Source organism: Tamandua tetradactyla, chromosome 14 (assembly GCF_023851605.1).
Source record: "Tamandua tetradactyla isolate mTamTet1 chromosome 14, mTamTet1.pri, whole genome shotgun sequence".
Taxonomy (NCBI): domain Eukaryota; kingdom Metazoa; phylum Chordata; class Mammalia; order Pilosa; family Myrmecophagidae; genus Tamandua; species Tamandua tetradactyla.
In genome coordinates this window covers 56,000,338-56,020,402 of record NC_135340.1, presented here as the reverse complement: position 1 = coordinate 56,020,402, position 20,065 = coordinate 56,000,338, and the positions used below count along the sequence as shown (strand labels likewise).

General features: G+C 35.7%; 1 protein-coding gene and 1 pseudogene across 5 annotated transcripts in view; one reads left to right on the top strand and one right to left on the bottom strand.

Moving 5' to 3' along the window:
• Nucleotides 1-20,065, top strand: part of TMEM87A (transmembrane protein 87A) — an 80,642-nt gene that overhangs the window by 22,869 nt on the left and 37,708 nt on the right. For all 5 annotated transcript variants that reach the window (XR_013162357.1, XR_013162356.1, XM_077127565.1 and 2 more), the window contains exon 7: nt 6,152-6,269. Coding sequence is in view for 3 of the 5 variants with exons in the window: in XM_077127565.1 (XP_076983680.1) it covers nt 6,152-6,269 (118 nt within the window). In the remaining 2 variants the exon portion in view is untranslated. The remainder of the gene's footprint in view (nt 1-6,151; nt 6,270-20,065) is intronic.
• On the bottom strand, nt 9,757-11,219 carry LOC143655974 (serine/threonine-protein kinase RIO3 pseudogene; annotated as a pseudogene).

The window sequence follows — 20,065 nt, the reverse complement described above, 5'->3', positions numbered from 1 at the left end:
TAGAAATGCTAAAGGGAGTCATTCAGGCTGGAATGAATTTTCATTAGAGAATAACTCAAAGTCTCATGAAGAACAACAGTAAGGCAACTCCATAAGTATAAAGCCTATATTTTTGCATTGTTGTGTGTAACTTTTTTCTCTTTGATTTAAAAGAAATGCATAAAGCAGTATTATAAATATGTTTATGCAAACATATTAAAAAGGTGTAATTTGGGACAATAACAGCAGAAAGTGGGGAGAAGACCTGTAAAACATCGGAGTTTTTTTTATACCATTGAAACTATGTTGGTATTGATCCATATTTGATTTTTATAAAGTGAAGAAGTTAATTGCAATCCCAAGAGTACCCTCTTAAAAAAAAACTTGAAGATAACGTACAGATAAGGAAGTAACAGGGTAACAGAACAATTCACTAGAAAAAAATCAATTAATTAAAAAATCAGTGAATTTAGGGCAGTAGTGAAGATAGTGAAGAACCAAAATGATGCGACTTAGAGAACACCAGTAGTAAAATGTAATTAGCTTAAATCTAAATGGGACAAAGCTGCTATATGAAAGGCAAAGATTGGCAGAATGGGTTAAAAGCATTGATCCATCTATATGCTATCTATAAGAGACACTTTAGATCAAAGTCGCTAGTGCATTGGAAGTGAAAGGATTGTGTGCTGCTTTGAAAGGATTACATCCTCTAGAAGTCATGTTTTAATCCTGATCCAGTCTTGTGGGAGCAACTGTTTGTTTTAATCCCTATTCTGTACTTTAGGTTGGAAGCTTGATTTAATTATCTCTAAGAGATGTGACTCATCCAGTTGTGGGTATTAATTAGAGGGAGATGTAACTCCACCCATTCCAGGTGTGTCTTGATTAGTTTATCGAGATCCTTTAAAAGAGGAAGCATTTTGGGAAAGGCCTGAGATTCTAAGAGAGCAGAGCCATGACAGAGCGATGAGAACTGTGAGAGCCCATGCAGCCAGAAACCTTTGGAGATGAAAAAGGAAAACGTCCCCAGGGGAGCTTCATGAAACAAGCCTGGAGAGAAAGCTACCAGACATCTCCGTGTTCACATTGTGCCCTCCCAGCTAAGAGAGAGGGAGGGCACATCGGCCTTTCTTCAGTGAAGGTAACCTCTTTTTGGTGTCTTAATTGGACATTTTTATAGACTTGCTTTAATTGGGACATTTTCATGGCCTTAAAACTGTAAGCTAGCACCTGGGTTCGATTCCTGGTGTCTGTCCATGTAAAATAAATAAATAAATAAATAAATAAATAAATAAATAAATAAGAACTGTTCTGTTTCTGGTATATCACATTCCAGCACTTAACAAACTAGGACAGATGAAAAAGGTATTCCATGGAAATGGTAACTGAAAAAGAGAAGGTATGGCTATACTAATATTAAAAGTGACTTTAAGTAAAAAATTGTTACAAGAGACAGGACGACGAAAGGGTCAGTATGTAAAGAAGATATGATCATAAACATATACACATCTGAAAATAGAGCCTCAAAACATAGGAAGCAAGATCAATAGAATTGAAGGAAGAAATAGTTCTATAACTACTTGGAGACTTTAATACTCTGCTTTCAGTAATGAGTAGAACAACTAGGCAGATTAAAAAAAGAGAGAGAGAGATGCTGTGCCAGTTTGAATATGTGGTGGACCTCAGAAAAGCCATGTCCTTTAATCCTCATTCAACATTTCTGGGTGGAAGCATTTAGATTGTTTCCATGGAAATGTGACCCACCCAATTGTGGATGGTAACTTCTGATTAGATAATTTCCATGGAGGTGTGTCTCCACCCATTGAAGGTAGAGTTGCTTACTGGAATCCTTGAAAAGAGGAAACATTCTGGAGAGAGTCCCTCTTGGTAGAGCTACGAGAAAGCCAGCAGATGCTGCCATGTTTGCCACATGTTCTTCCAACTGAGAGAGAAATGTTGAACATCATTGTCCTTTTTGAACCAATTTATCTTTCCCTGGATGCCTTAGATTGGACATTTCTATAGACTTGCTTTAATTGGGACATTTTCTTGACCTTAGAACTGTAAATTAGCAACTTATTAAATCCCCTTTTTAAAAGCCATTCTGTTTCTGGTATATTGCATTCTGGCAGCTAGCAAACTAGAACAGATGCCCTGAACAACACCAGCTAGACATCACAGACATACATAAAATATTCCACCCCAAAATGACAGACTATATATTCCACTTAAGTGTGCAAGGAGCAGTCTCCATGATAGACTGTGTGTTAAACCACAGAACCAGTCTCAGTGCATTTAAAAAGATTGAAATTATGCAAACTACATAATTTGCATCTCTGACTACAGTGTGGTGAAAGTAAATGACAGAAAGAGAACTAGAAAATTCTGAAATATGTGGACATTTGCAAAGCATTTTTAAACAACCAATAGGCCAAAGATGTTAGAAGTGATACTTGAAAATTCTTTTGAGATGATGGGAAAGGAAAACAACATAAAACTTAAAGGATTCAAAGAAAGCAGTGCTCAGAGGGAAATTTAAAAAAGAAGAAATACTCTAAACCCAAACCTAACTTTATATCTTAAGGAAGTGGACAAAGAAAAGCAGGCTATGCCCGAAGCTAGCAGAAGGAAAGAAATAATAAATCTTAGAGAAGAGACGAATGAGAAAGTAAATAGAAAATCAATAGGGAATCATTGCAACCAAAAATTGGTTCTACCAACAGATCAACAAAATGGGTAAGCCTTTAGAATGACCAGGAACAAAAGAGAGGAGACACAGATAACTAAATTCAGAAATGAAAGTGTGGACATTACTACAGATCTTACAGAAAATGAAAGAATTATAAGAATATTATGAATGATTGTGCATCAACAAATTAGGTAATAATCTAGATGAAATGGAGAAATTTCTGGAAAAATGCACATTACCCAAAACTTACTCAAGAAGTAATAGAAAATCTCATCAGTCCTACAACTAAAGAATGTAAATCAGAAAAGTCCCAGCAGAGAAAAGCCAGGACCAGATGTCTTCAGTTGTAAATTCTTCCAAACATTTAATAGAATTAACAATTTAGAGCCAGGCATCTGAAGGCAGATAAAGAAAAAAAAGATAAAATAAAAATATTCAGAAGAATATTACAAATCAAATCAGGCATTATATTAAGAGAATTATGCATCATAACCAACAGATTTATCCCAGGGATGCAAGGGGTGGTTCAGCATATGAAAATAAATCAATGTAATATACCTCATTAATAGAATGAAACATAAAGACCATACAATCCTCTCAGTAGATGTAGAAAAACATTTGACAAAATTGAACAACACCGTTTGATGATAAAAAGCAACTAGCAGACTAGGACTATAAGGGAACTTCTTCAACCTGATAAAGAGCATGTTATTTACATTCTTTTGTTATTAAAGTAAACTAATAAATGTATAGCTGAAGTATTGTTTAGTCTCTTTTGACACTTCGGATTTGTATCATGGGAATACAATTTTTGAATAGTTCTTTAGTCTTTTCTTGGGCTGTGGAACCATTTGACAGTTGAGTAAAGAAATAGCTTTCCAGGAAAATGCATAAATGTGTGAGATTTGGTATCTGCTTTGAGGGGTTTCATGGGTGAATGTGGTAGTTTTACTTTCTAGCCTGCTTAAAGCAGATGCCATGAAATGGTTTGGCTTGAACAAAGGGAATTTATTAGCTTATGGTTTTGAGGCTGAGGAAAACGTTGAAATTAAGGCTTTATCAAGGTGATGCTCTTGTCCCAAAGACAATGCTCAGCACCTCTGCACATGGCCGGCTACATGGTGGTGTCTGCTTGTCTCCATACTTTTCCAAGTTTCATTGATTTTACCTTCTTACTTCCAGGGCTTGTTTTTTATTTTTCTGAATTTCATTCCACTTATAAAGGACTTCAGTAATAGGAATAAGATCCGTCCTGAATGAGGTGGGTCACACTGTAATTGAAGTAGCATCCTCAAAAGGTCCTACTGACAATGAGTTTACACCCATAGGAATGGATTAGATTTAAGAACATGTTTTTTGGGGAGATGCATGCAAACTTCAGATCACCACAATAGCTTGTCCAGAAATCTCTGGGTAATTTCCTTTTAAGAACAGAAGATAAATTGCAAATTTTAAGTCAGTACCACCTCTGAGACATTAGGAAAAAGAAACCAGTCATTTTCTGGGTCCCTCTTCTTTCTCTTTGTACCTTAGTCTTATGGTTGTGAACATCTGTAGTTCATCCCTAGCATGTATGGCAACAAGTTCTTTGATGGGGTTTTGCTAGAGCTATGCGTAAACTTACTGATGTTGAAGGATCAAATTCTTCCAGATTAACAAGTTCTATAAACATGGAGGGTGTTGACTTGACTTCTTAAACTTCTAGGGGCAGTGATTCTTGCTCTACACATATACTTACCCAGGATTAAGTTTTTTTTTTCCTGTGCTGCCTTCTTTTTTTTAAGCATTTTTATTGATAAAACAACATACAAACACGAACATTCTTAACATATGAACGTTCCATACTTGGTGTATAATTAGTGGCTTACAGTATCATCACATAGTTGTATATAGTCACCATGGTCATTTCTTAGACCTTTTGCATCACTCCAGAAAAAGAAATAAAAAGAAAAAACTCATACATACCATACCCCTTACCCCTCCCTCTCGTTAACCACTAGTATTTCCACCTACCCAGTATATTTTAACCTTTATTCCCCCTATTTTTTTCCTATACCCCTTACCACTCCTTTTCATTGATTACTAGTATTTCAGTCTACTCAATTTATTGTAACATTTGTCCCCCCTATTATTTATTTATTTTTAATCCATATGTTTTACTCATCTGTCCATACCATAGATAAAAGGAGCATCAGACACAAGGTTTTCACAATCACACAATCACATTGCAAAAGCTATATCATTATACAATCATCTTCAAGAAACATGGCTACTGGAACACAGCTCTACAATTTTAGGCACTTCCCTCTAGCCTGTCTAATACACCTTAAACTAAAAGGGGGATATCTATAAAATGAATTAGAATAACCTTCATGATAACCTCTTGACTGTTTGAAATCTCTCAGCCACTGACACTTTATTTTGCCTCGTTTCTCTTTTCCCCCTTTCAGCCAAGAAGGTTTTCTCAATCCCTTGACGCTGCTGAGTCCCAGCTCATTCTAGGATTTCTGTCCCACGTTGCCAGGGAGAGTTATACCTTTGGAAGTCATGTCCCACACATATGGGGGGAAGAGTAGTGAGTTTGCTTGCCGTGTTGGCTGAACGAGATAGGCCACATATGAGCAAGAAAAGAGCTTCTCTGGGGGTGACTCGTAGGCCTCATTTTAAGTAGGTTTAGCTATCCTTTGAGGGGAAAAGTTTCCTATGAACAAACCCCAAGATTGAGGGCTCATCCTATTGATTTTTTTTGGGGGGTGCATGGTCTGGGAACCGAACCCGGGTCTCCCTCATGGAAGGCGGGCATTCTAACCACTAAACTACCCGTGCACCCTCATCCTATTGATTTTGTTGTCCCCACTGCTTGTGAGAATGTCAGGAATTCTCCAAATGAGGAAGTTGAAATTTCCCCCTTGCTCCCCATTTCCGTAATGGAACTTTGCAAATACTTCTTTATTCACTGTTCAAACCCCAGTATTAAATTTTGGATGTACATGTGGGACTATGTCAGCAGAAATTCTGTTAGTTATAGGGAGGGCATTTAGCAATGGGAATTAGATTCAGAAATTGGTGTTTATAATTCATCTTTACTAATGTCATTATGGATTTTCTTTTAAAGTGATTTAATTGCTCTCCTTAGTTTGTAAGGACATCTGTGTAAAAGATAACCTAATATCCTGGGTGGTTTAGCTAAACACAGATTCAGTTTAAAGGATTTAGTTGGGGTTTCGCAGATAATAGAAATAGTAAAATGCATGGTTTTGTGTTTAACAAGATGTGAGATATCTTGGCCTTCAGTAATTTATTATCTGACCTACCTTATTGTATACCTGAGATATCTGTTTTGTTGTGTGTACTGTTTTAATGGATAAAAGTGAAGGAATCTGCCATAGCTCAGAAAATTTCTAGAGCAAAATTTTCTTATTATTATTGGCCTGTGTTTTAAATTATTAAGTCTTGACAGTTTGATCTCTTTTTCCCCTCTAGACAATGCATGAACCGTTGAAAACTTGGCAAGATGCACCATATATTTTTATCGTACATATTGGTATTTCAGCTTCAAAGGAATCATCAAAGGAAAGTGCACTAAGTAGTCTTTTTACTAGTAAGTTCAGTTCATTTCTTTTTAACTTTTGTGTTGTTAAAATCTAGTTGTTTCATGAGTAGTTGTTTCATGGACAGTGTAAAATTACTTTTAGAGAGGGTATAATTTATTATGAATATTTGTTGTGAAGTGGCAGAATTAAGGGAGAGGAATTAACATTTTTTTCTGTGTCCTGTATGTACCAGGCACAGTCTAAAGCATTTTACATAGGCTTTATACACTAGATTTCATTTGCTTTCAAGGGTGTTTTTTTCTTTTTTTTTTTTTTTTAAATTAGTATCATCTGCCCAGTACTATGAACTACACTTAGCAACACCTGGTCAATTGTGCTTGCTTTCTTATATATTAAAATTGGAATGATACATAGAAGATTAGCCATTTCCTTCCCTCCCATGGTTTCCCACATATAGTATTGGCAGAAACAATGGTGGCATCCCTTATTATCTTTTTTTTGACTTTACTGGCTATATTGGTACATTTCACCATTAAGTATGACATTTGCTTAGTTATTTTTTCAAAATACTCTTTATTTGGTTAAGGTTGTTCCTTTCTATTTCTACTTTACTATGAGTAATTGACTTTTTATTATTAAGAATGTGTGCAATTTTATCAAATGTTTCAATTTTATCAGTTAAAATGATCATATAGATTCTTTCGTTTAATCTGTAACTTCAGTGCCTTGTATTAAGTTGTTTTGTTATGCTACCTATCCTTGAGTTTTTAAAATACCACTACTTGACTTTAATCCATAAATACACATCTTCACTCACACTCATATACATACACATTCATGGCTTCTGTTTTTCTAGTAATTTATAGTCTGTGTTCAGATGTGTTTGGCCTGTAATTTTCTTTTCTCATACTGGCTTCCATTGGTTTTGGCATCCAGGTTTTGCTACTCTTATTCAATGAAATAAGGAGTGTGCTGTCTTTTTTTTTTTTAATTCTTTGGAACAGTTTATGTGAAATAGGAAAACTATCCATTCCTTGAATGTTTAGTAGAACTATTTGGGAGTAATAGTAATACTATTTGGGAGAAATGTTTTGTTTTGTTTTGTTTAGAGTTAATTTTTTTTGGCATGGACAGGCTCCAGGGATTGAACCCAGGTCTCCGACACTGTTTATAGGTAAATTTTAAACAATTGACTTAGAATTTTGAAATAATTGATTTATTTCCATTAGTAATAATAAGAGTACTTAGGTTTTCCAGGTTTCTTTGAATCAAAAAATGTTTTGTTTTATTTTTAGAGAAATTTAAATGAGATTTAAAATTTATTAACGTTTTAAAATTTTCTTTGCTTTTTAAAAAATCTGTATCTGTACCCTTTTTCATTCTTAAATATTGATTTTGTATCTTCTTTAATTTACTAAAGCTCTTGAGAATTTTTTTAACATAACATTGTTGAGATATAAGTTTTTGCTATGAACATTGCATACAAGTTTTTATGATGATGTATGTTTTCGTTTTTCTTGGGTAATAAAAGTGGAATTATCTGGTCATATGGTGACTTTATGTTAAACATTTTGAAGAACTCCCAAATTGTTTTCCAAAGCAACTGCACCATGGTACATTCTCAGCCATGTAGAAGAGTTCCAATTTCCAGTTCCAACTACAGAAAGTTGCATTCTGGGGCGAATATCCTTTTTTTTTTTTTTCATGATTGAAAACAGGTTTTGTATCATCTCCCTTACCTTACCTCCAGTGTTTGTTGTCTCTGATGGCTGCACGATCTGCATGGGGATGAGAAGCACAATATATGGGTTCTTTGGGTTACAAGAGAGTCCAGTAAAATCTCCTAGTGTGGAATATGGTTTTGCTGAATTATAAATAGGCTGGACATTTGGCTTTTATTTTAATGATCTCAATTTTTAATTATTTAAAAAGCATGTTCATAGCCTACTCTAAGAATGCTACACTCCAACGGCTTGCTACTGTCAGAGTATGTTAGAAAATGAAACAAAGCAAAATTTTAAATAGTTAAAGGTTTAAAAATTAGATAGTTCTCTGAAATTTATGTAAAGCCAGTAAGCATCAATCATCTAATCTTTGTTTCAGAGTAGTGAACTTTTCAGAAATGTAATGAATAGCTACACTTCTCTGAAATGAAGTTAAAAGTTTATAACAGAAGTAGAAATAATTTTTTTTCTGTAAAGAACATATTAGGCATTTAAAAAATTATGTTAGAGGAGAAGCTTTCAAATTTAGTGATGTTTAGGTTTTTACTTTGCGTTATCATACAGAAAGTTTTGGTTTTAATGTTTCCAATCTGATTTCAGTAATAAGAAGGGTCATAACACTGTTGATAAGTGAGCTTTAGTCCTAAGAAAGCTATTGGGAAAAGTGCAATACTTGCTTTTTTTTCTTAGAAGTAGAGTCCAGCCAGTACTAACATTATTAAAAATAAGATCAGATAGTTCAAATTAGCTGGCTAATTTGATGCCCAAGTTGCTTTATGTAGACTTTGCCTCGTTTGCTTACTTAAATATTTTTTATTAGCTTGCCACATTTCTCTCAAAAATCAATAAGTATATAGTCTGACTGAAAAGTGGACTGAACTTTTTTGATTTCATTAAGATTTATCAAACATGGTTAAGTCTTAAATTCTGTCCTTCCAGAAGCATTGTTTTCATTATAAATTTGGAGAACTACATCATGAATTACATCTTAACCATTTTACATGAACGTAGAAAAGCTGAAAGTTAAATAAAAAAAAAAAAATTGGATAGTTAAGAAGTTCTTAATTCTTTATCTCTTTCAGAAGCCCATGATGCCTTTCCTTTGATTTTAGTATGGAAAAAAAGCAGAATTCAGTTCATTTTCATAATGTTCCAATACAGCATTGCTTAGTTCTATTTCTGTTAGTCATTCTGAAATCACATTTCCATTTGTAATACTCAACTACAAGAGAAGAAATTTTTGTCTAGAAAAAGATCTGAGAAGGGCTGACTTTAGGCCAACAAAATATTTGAGGAAAGATGCATCACAGAACGGGGAGGTGAAAAAAGCAAATAATTTATAATGAAAATCCGCTCTCCCAAACACCTATTCCTTCCACATTTGGAAATGTTACCTAAGTTTAAAGAATTCTCATCAAAACATTTTATACCATAAATCATGTAAAATCAGGTTTGAGGGTGGGCCACGGTGGCTCAGGAGGCCGAGTTCTCGCCTGCCATGCCAGAGACCTGGGTTTGATTCCAGGTGCCTGCCCATGCAAATAAAAAAAAGAGAGAGAGAGAAAAAAATCAGGTCTGTTTTAGCTAGATAACCTTTAGTTCTCAAAGAATTATATTATTTTGTTCATAAAATGAGAGGTAGTAACATTCTGTTCTCTTGGTACCAAGCTAAAACTTCCAGACATCTGGCACATGGGTTTCAAGGAAAAAACAAACAAAACACAGAAGCACCATTGTGCAGTCCTCATGTTTCCTTTGCTATTGGCAAAACTGACAATCTCCATTGTGTTAACATTCAAAGGCAACGGTGTTACTCCTCATACAGTACTGGTGGGCCCCCATCATCTTTTAAAAATGAAGCAGCCTCTCTTCCATTTTTCTGGACATGATCTTCATTCATTTTCTCCCAAGCTGTTTCAGCTAAGAAATTATCTGTTCATTATCTGTTGAGATGTTTAAGCCTGAAACAGCATTGAAGAGTTCTCTTTCACCAAGGGCTTCCTTTACTCCTGTTTTCTGGAAAAACTGTGAGAGACATTCCTAGTCTCAGAATAAGAACTCCAGGTTGTGGGGATGGGCTGGTTCCACAGACTGACTGACATCAATCAGCCAGACTTGAAAAGTTTGATAGTAGGCTTCTTTGATCACTACTGAGTTTTACTTCTTTTAATTTAGGGGATGAAGTTGATTACGGCCAATAAAAAATATAACTAAAATGTGTTTCTTGAGCTTTAGGATTGTTGGGCAAGGAATTCCAGCTCTCTACATTCTTGTGAGAGTGTGCATTTCTTTTTCTGCCCACATGAGGGTAATCTTTTATGGATTTAATTTGCTGAAATGATCTTTAAACCTAAAGTCATCTTTAATATACTTGTTTTGATTCTTAAACTCATTAAGAGTTGTTTTAAATACTTTGATGGCACATTCTGTAGGTATGACTTTACTATCTTCCTTTGCATTCTCCATGCTTCCTCCATACCAATGAAAGACAACAAATTCCTTTCCTGTACTAATACAGCCAATGATTGTCTCCAGCATTCCAGAGTTGATCATTTTATACATAAGTAAGTGGGTCTTAGAATCAACTTTTTTTTTTGCAGTAGGGTGCTCCTTTTTCTCATGGAGGTGGGTACTTCAGTGTTCTTCTGAATAGGCATGTTGTTTTAAAGCATTGATGACATGGTTTGATACTTTTAAATCCATTCCAGTTGCATATCCTATCTGAAACCCAGGTACAAAATTTTCCATTCTGCTGTGTCCTTTGTCCACACACTACTTTATCATTTTTGGTGGTTATGTCTTTTCCTTCTCCAATAAAACCCTTTTTTGGAATAGGAACCAGTTTTGCTGGTATGTAGGGATCATCATGATCTCTGCCAGTCAACCTCATCTTCAGAAGTATCACTATCTTCATAAGAATGCACTTTTCAATAATTTTCAAAGAAAATGGAAACTTTGCTATCTCCGTTGAATTTTTTTTCTTCATGGCTAAGCTGTGCATCATATTCTCTGGCAAATTCCACCTCTAGTATCTGAACTAACATTAGGTTGCTGGAGGTATCAATGTTTTCTCCAGTAATGAATGGCCTTTCAGTAACAACAACTTCAAGAAGAGTTGCAACTTCTTCTAATTGCAATTTGTTAGCCAACTGTTTACTCATTACATCAGCCAAGGAGCAATATTTTATTTTGAGGGGTAGCCCATGGACACTTGCTGGGTCCCCAGGCTGCTGCAGGCCAGGGCTCAGGGGATGCCTCTCCAACCAGATCCATGGGGGGAAAAAGCCAGTGACAAGAACAGGGCACAGAGGTGGCAGGACCGGGAAGTGGAGTTCACCAAGGAGGAGATGGGTAGCAGGACATGGGCAACGGACTGCTGATGTCAGAGCTGAGGTGACAGATGGTGGTGGTCACTGCCACGTCCAGAACTAGACCACTTCTCTTCTGCCTCCACCAGTGTGACACTTGCTTCTCCATTTGGCTTCTTGTTTGAACCTGGTTGGGGATAATCTTTTTTGTTTTATTTACGTGCGATTCTCTTGAGATTTATTTATATACCATTCAAGCCATTTGAAGTATACAATGACTGGCTCACCGTAGCATCAAATAGTTGTGTATTTTGAAATATTTTCAGTACCCCAGAAAAGAAATAAAAATAAGAAAGAAAACCCAGATCCTCCCATACCCATTATCCCTGTCCCCATTATTTTTTTGCTTTTGTTTTGTTTTGTTTTTAACTTCTTTTTAATTGTGTAATATATATACAAAATGAAGAAAGAAAAAGGCAAAAATTTTCAAAGCTCTCTTCAACAAGTAGTTACAGAACAGATCCCAGAGTTTGTCATGGGCTGTTTTTTCCTTCTTGCTGCTCCATAACACTTGAGGCTACAAGGGATATATATATGTTTTTTTATCATCACAGCTGACTTTTTCTCTTTTTTTTGTGGAAAATAACATGTAAACAAAAGCAACAAATTTCAAAGCACACTACAACAATTAGTTGAAGAGCAAATTTCAGAGTTTGGTATGGGTCGCAATTCCACAACCCTAGCTTTTTTTTTTTTTTTAATTTTTATTGTGAAATGAAACATATATAAAAAAGCAATAAATGTCCAAGTACACTTTGACAAGTAGTTATAGAACAGATTTTTAAGTTTGGTGTGAGTTGCATGCAGTTCCACAATTTTTTGCTATTTCTTCTAACTGCTCTAAGACACTGGAGACCAACAGAAATATCAATATAATGATTCGGCAGTCATACTCATTTGTTAAATCCTATTTTTTTTGTTAGATGCCGCCTTCTCTTTAGATAATATATATACGCATAAAAGCAGTAAATTTCGAGTACATCACAACAGTTAGGTGTAGAGCAGATTTCAGAGTTTGGTATGGGTTGCAATTCCACAATTTTAGGTTTTTATTTCTAGCTACTCTAAGGTACTGGAGACTAAAAGAAATATCAGTGTACTGATTCAACTTTGGTATGGGTTGCAATTCCATAATTTTAGGTTTTTATTTCTAGCTACTCTAAGGTACTGGAGACTAAAAGAAATATCAGTGTACTGATTCAGCATTCACACTCGTTTGTTAAACCCTATCATCTTTGTATAACTGCACCATTCCCATTTTTCTCTCTTTAGGGGTATCTGGTCTATGCCCATTCTAACTTTTTCGTATTGGAAGGGGCTATATCAACAATATAGGTCAGGAGGATGGAATGAGTTGATGTTCTGGAAGGGCTGGCCTCTCTGCATTTCAGGACCTATCTGGTCCAGGGACCAATCTGGAGGTTGTAGGTTTTCAGGAGTTTTTCTAGTACATGGAATCTTTGTAGAATCTTATGTAATGCCCTAGGTATGCTTTAGAATTCCTTGCCCCCATTATTGACCCATAGTATTGCTGTAGTACATTTCTACTGTTGATGAAAGAGTATTTAAGTATTACTGTTAACTATAGTCAGTAGTTTGCAAGAGGTTCATCATTTCCCACGTACCCCTCTATTGCTAGCTGCTTGTATTAGTGTTATACGTTTGTATTAGTTAATAAAAGAACTTTTTCTTTTTTAAACATTTTTAAATTGTAAAATATATATACAAAGCAAAGAAAGAAAAAAGCAATAATTTTCGAAACACACTTCAACAAGTAGTTACAGAACAAATTGCAGAGTTTGTCATGGACTACCATTCCACTATCTTAGATTTTTTTCTTCTAGGCACTCCAAAACACTGGAAGCTAGAAGATACATTAATATAGTGATTCAGCAGCCATACTCGTTTGTTAAATTTTCTCTTTTATGCCTCTTCTTTCTCCTTTACTCATTCTCCCAATCTATCGGGATCTTTAGGCAATGCCTGTTCTGACTTTTTCATGTTGAGAATTGGTGTCCATACTAAAGGATAGGGGGATGAAATTAATTGAAATTCTTGGAGAGGCTGGTCCCTCTCAGTTTTAGGATTTATCTGATTTAGAAACCCTCCCAGAATTATATGTTCCAGGAAGGCAATCCTAGTGCATGGAACTTTTATGAAGTCTCAGTTAAGAGCACTAGGTTTTCTTAAGTCAACAGGAGTGATGTTGATCGGGGTTTAGCAAACCATGGCAATTAATACCATCTAACTGAGGCTTACATAAGAGTAGCCTCTGGAATAGCCTCTTGACTGTATTCGGTATCTCTTAGCTACTGATCACGTACTTTATTACATAACTTTTCCCCCTTTTGGTCCAGAAGGTGTTGTCAGTTCATTGTGCCAGGGCCAGACTCATCCTGGGGAGTCACACCGCATGTTGTCAGGGAGACTTTCACCCCTTTGGCCCCATATAGGGGTAGGGTTATGATTTTCCTTGAAGAGTTGTACATATAGAGAGAGATGCTACATCTGAGCAACAAAGTGGTTTCCTGGAAGCACCACTTAGGCCTTTTTACAGATGATCTTAGCCTCTCCACTACGAAGTTTCATAAGGTCAAGCCTCAAAATCAAGGACCTGGCCTATTTTCATGGAAGTCCCCACTGGTTGAGAGGGTACCTGGGGTTTCCCAGATGGGAAAGTTTAATAGTTCCATCTCTCTCTCTCTCTCTCTGTATATATATTCTCCCATCCTCCTTGCTTTGGACCCTCAAGAAACTCTACCAATATATATTTTTTTGAGATAGCACCCATCCACACTTTTTTTTAAAACTTTGTTTTATTGTGAAATATGAAAAGCAATAAATTTCCAAGTGCATTTTAACAAGCAATTACAGAACAGAGTTTAAAGTTTGGTATGGGTTACAGGTCTGCAATTTTAGGTTTTTTCTTCTAGCTGCTTCAAGACACTGTAAATCAACAGAAATATCAGCATAATGATTCAGCAGTCTTACTCATCTGTTAAATCCTGTCTTCTCTGTAATACTTCTCTCTTTTTTTTTTTTGAAAAATAACATATATGCAGAAAAGGAATAAACTTCAAAGCAAACCTCAACGATTAGTTACAGAACAGGTGGCAGAGTTTGATATGGGTTACAATTCCACAATTTTAGGTTTTTACTTCTAGCTACTCTAAGGTACTGGAGACTAAAAGAAATATCAGAATAATGATAGCAATCATACTCATTTGTTAAACCCTACCTTCTTTGTATAACTCCACCATCACCTTTGATCTTTCTTCCACTCTTTAGGGATATTTGGGCTATGTCCATTCTAACTTTTTCATGTTGAAAGGGTCTATCAATAAAATAGGATAGGAGGATGGAACTAGTTAATGTTCTCCAGAGGCTGGGCCCTCTGCTTTTCAGGACTTTTCTGGTACAGGGACCCATCTGTAGGTTGTAGGTTTCTGGAAAGTTACCCTAAGGCATGGAAGTTTTGTAGAATTTTACACAATGCCCTAGGTGTCCTTTAAGATTGGTTTAGGATTGTTCTTTAGCATTAGCAAGCTGTGACAGGTAGCAATGTCTAACTGAAGCGTGCATAAGAGAGACCTCCATAGCAGCCTCTTGCTCCATTTGAACTCTCTCAGCCCATAACCTTATGTGTTACACTTCTTTTCCCCCTTTCCTTCAGGATGGCATTGTTAATCCCCTGGGACCAGGGCCAGGCTTATCTCTGGGAGTCATCTCTCATGCCTCCAGGGAGACATTCACCCCTGGATGTCATGTCCCATGTAGGGGAGAGGGAAATGGATTCACTTGCAGAGTCAGACTTAGAGAGAGAGAGAGAGAGGCCACATCTCAGCAACAAAGGATATCCTCCAGAAGTAACTTTTAGGTATCCTATAGGTAGGCTAAGCTTCTTCACTACATACTTAAGCTTCACAAGAGTAAGCCTCGAGATCAAGGGCTTGGCCTATTGATTTGTGTGTCCCTAATGTTTGACACAGTACTAGAGGTTTCTCTGGTGATAAAGTTTAATAGTTCCATATTTTTTCTTCAGTCCCTCAAAGGACTTTGCCAGTACTTTTTGATTACCTGCTTAATATACTCTGGAATGTATCCAGGCATTATAGTAAGCTATAGAGGGTTAAAGCCCCTCATTTGTTTCTTGGCTCACTGTGTTTGGATTATTTTAATGATCTATCCAGACAGGTTGATTTAGATTATGTGCTACAGAAAATTTAGGTTCTGAACAAAATGAACCTTTCTTCCTTTGGCCTCAAAGAGTATTTGAAGTTCTAAAATACAGTGTTTTCCTTATTCCTGTATTCTGAATTATCTTAATCCTGACCTGATTGACTTCATTCTTATATCTAAATACCAAGTTATAAATATATAAAACAGCCTCTCAAAATCCAGAAATAACAATTTCCTCTCCGGGCTAAGTGTGATTGCTGTAAGAACTTAGAATCTAGGTGGCTATTTTCTCATAAATATTTTCTACATGAGACCATACAATATTTGTTCTTTTATTTCTGGCTAATTTTGCCTCACCAGATGTTCCACAGTTTCATTTACAATGTTTTGTGCCTCCCAACTTTATTCCTTTTTGTAGCAGTACAGTATTGGTCATATGTACATACCATCATTCGCCATCTACTTTCCTTTCAGTGCATCCTTCAGCTACCTCCATTTGTTGGGCATCATATATGATGTCCAAAGTCAACAGTCCATCAACACTCTCAATTTTAATAATTTCATTGTTCCCAAGAGAAAGATAACCAAGAAACACATCCTCACCGAATAGAAAATCTAAATCTTCCCTTAACTCTTGTCCCTCGCCCCCATTATTTACCCCTGGTGTTGCTGTGGTACTGTTGATGTTTTCCTGTTAAACATAGCCTATGACATGCAATAGCAGCTTTCCTCCTATAATCCAAACTTATACAGTCTTTGTGCCAGATTCATACCTTTTGCAGTAGTTCATGGAAAAGCTTATTTATATTTGTAGTGCTAATTGGTAGGGTACATGGGTTCATACTACCCCTTTGAATCATGTTCACCTTCAGTTTGGTAATATTACTTACAGAGCCACTAGTGAACCACCTTCACTTCTGTCTATTCCCTCACATTTAAGGTCAACCTCATTAGCGAAGCTTTCACCCATCTCTAGCTTCTTTGTTATCATTAAGTACCCCAAATTCTGTATTATAAGCCTCTGATTTTACCTTTACCGTGATCATAAAAGTGGAGTCATATAGTATCTATCTTTTTGTTTCTGCCTTATTTCACTCAACATTATGTCTTCAAAGTTCATCCATTTTGTCGTGTGCTTTAGGATATCATTTCATCTTACTGCTGCATAATATTCCATCATATGTATATACCACATTTTCTTAATCTGCTCGTCTGTTGTTTGGTGCTTGGATTGTTTCCATCTTTTGGTTATTGTGAATAATGCTGCTGTGAACATCGGTGTGCAGATGTCTGTGTCACTGCTGTCAGCTCTTCTGGGTAAAAACTGAGTAGTGGTATTGCAAAATCATAGGCAACTCAATGTTTAGTTTTCTGAGTGACTGTGCCATAGCAGCTAAATCATACATCCTCGTCAACAGTGCATAGGTGTCCCAGTTTCTCCACATCCTTTCTAACATTTGTAATTTCCTGTTTTTTAATAGCAGCCATTCTTGTGTAATAGGTGTGAGGTGGTATGCCATTGCAGTCTTGATCAGCATTTCCTTTATAGTTAATGAAAATGAGCATCTCTTCTTGTGTTTTGTATTTGCTTTTCAGAAAATTGCCTATTCGTATCTTTAGCCCATTTTATTATTGAGTTGTTTGTCCCTTTGTTATTGGATTCTTTGATTTCTTTATGTATACAGATTATCAAACCTTTATCTGATGTGCAATTTCCAAATATTTTCTCCCGTTGAGTTGGCTGCCTTTTCACCTTTTTGACAATGTTTTTTGAAGTTCAAAAGCATTTGATTTTGAGGAGTTCCCATTTATCTATTTTTCCTTTTGTTACTTGTGCCTTGGGTGTAAAGTTTAGGAAGCTACTTCCTATTACTAAGTTTTGAAGATGTTTCCCTACATTTTCTTCTAGGAGCTTTATGGTACTGGTTCTTCTATTTAGGTGTTTGATCCAGTTTTAGTTAATTGTTGTATGGGGTGTAAGTGTCCTCTTTCATTCTTTTGACTATTGATATCCAGTTCTCCCATGCCCATTTACTGAAAAACCTACCTTGTTCCAGTTCAGTGGATTTGGAGGCCTTGTTGAGGATCAGCTGACCATCTGTTGGTGGTCTATTACTGCACTATTTCTGCACTCTCAGTTTGATTCCAATTGGTCATACTTCTGTCTGTGTGCCAGTACCATGGTGTTTTGACCACAGTGGCTTTATAATGAGTTTTAAAATCAGGAACTGTTAATCCTCCCATTTTGTTCTTCTCTTCTAGGATGCTTTTAGCTATTCAGGGTGTCTTTTCCTTCTAGATGAATTTGGTAACTAGCTTTTCCAAGTCTTCAGAGTAGGTTGTTGGAATTTTGATTGGTACTGCCTTGAATGTGTAGATCAATTTGAGTAGAACTGACATCTTAAGTAATTTAACCTTCCTATCCATGAGCAGGGAATATCTTTCTCTGTATTTAGATCGTTTTTTATTTCTTTTAGCAATTTTAGGTAGTTTTCTATGTACAAATCCTATGTTAAAAACAAAATCCTAGTTAAACAAATCCTAGTTAAGTTTATTCCTAGATACTTGATTCTTGTAGTTGCTCTTTTGAATGGAATATTTTCCCTAAGTGACTCCTCATTTAGGTCATTACTTATGTGTAGAAACATTACTGTTTTTAGCACATCAATTTTATATCCTACCACCTTACTGAATTTGTATATTAGTACAAGTAACTTTTTTGTAGATTTCTCAGGATTTTCTAAGCATAGTATCATGTCATCTGCAAATAATGAAAAATTTACATCTTCCTTTCTAATTTGGATGCCTTTTATTTCTTTTCCTTTCCTGATTGCTCTAGGTAGAACTTCTAGAACTGTGTTGAATAATGATGACAGAGGGCATTCTTGTCGCGTTTCTGATGTTAGGGGGAAAGCTTTCAGTCTCTCACCATTAAGTAAAATGGTGGCTGTGGGTTTTTCATATATGCCCTTTATCATATTATTTTTTTATTATTAATTTTTAAATTAAAAAAAACGCAAACATTCTTAACTTTTGATCATTCCGTTCTACATATATATTCAGTAATTCACAGCATCACATAATTGCATATTCATCATCATGATCATTTCTTAGAACCTTTGCATCAATTCAGAAAAAGAAATAAAAAGACAACAAAAAAATTCATTGTCATATTATCTTTGATACCTACCTTTTGAAGTGTTTTATCAGAAAAGGATGTTGAATTTTGTCAAATGCTTTTCAGCATCAATTGATATAGTCATGTGGGTTTTTTCTTTTCCATCACAGAAGATGGAAAAGAAAATTGAATTGATTTTCTTGCATTGAATCATCCTTGCATTCCAGGTACAAGCCGCAGTTGGTCATGGTGTATAATTCTTTTAATGTGTTGTTGGATTTTATTTGCTGGTATTTTTTTGAAAATTTTTGCTTCTGTGTTTGTTAGGGAGATTGGCCTGTAGTTTTCCTTTTTTATAGCATCTTTACCCAGTTTTGGTATTAAAGTGATGCTAGCTTCATAAAGTGAGTTGGGTAGTATCCCTTTTTCCTCAGTTTTTTGGAGGAATTTGAGGATTGGTATTAGTTATTTTTGGAATATTTGATAAAATTCCCCCGTGAAGCCATCTGGCCCTGGGCTTTTCTTTGTAGGAAGATTTTTGGTGACCGATTGAATCTCTTTACTTGTCATTGGTTTGTTGAGATCTTCTCTTTCTTCTGCAAGTGTATCTTTTTCGTGTGTTTCCAGGAATTCATACATTTCATCTAAGTTGTCTAGTTTGTTTGAGTATAGATGTTCATATTGTCCTTTTAGGATTTTTTTTTTTTTATATTTCTTCAGGGTCTGTGCTAATGACCCCCCTCTCATTTTTATTTTGTTTATTTGCATCCTCTCTCTTTTCTTTGTTAGCCTTGCTAGTGGTCCATCAGTTTTATTGATTTTCTCAGAACTAACTTATGGTTTTATTGAATTTTTTCTGTTGTTCTTTTGTTCTCCTATTCATTTAACTCCAATTTAGTCTTGGTTATTTCTCTTCTATTTACTTTGGGGATTAGTTTGCTGTTCCTTCTCAAGTTACTCCAGGAGAGCAGTTTTTAAGTCTTCAATTTTTGCTCTTTCTTCTTTTTCAATATAGATATTTAGGGCAATAAATTTCTCTTTCAGCACAGCCTTTGCCACATGCCATAGGTTCTCATATGTTGTACTCTCATTTTCATTTCTCCTCAGATATCTACCAGTTTCTTTAGCAATTTCTTCTTTGATCCACTGATTTGTTTAAGACTGTTATTTAATCTCCATACATTTGTGGTGTTCTCATTCTTGGTGGTTATTAATATCCAGCTTCATTCCATTGTGATCAGAGAAAGCGTTGTGAATAAGTTCAGTGTTTTTAAATTTGTGACCCTGCATATAATCTATCTTGGAGAATGTTCCATGTGCGCTGGAGTGTCCTATTGGGATGTAATGATATATATGTTTGTTAGGGCTAATTCATTTATCAAATTAAGTTCACTATTTCCTTGTTGATCCTCTGTCTGGTTGTTCTGTCTATAGAGGTGAGTGGTGTATTGAAG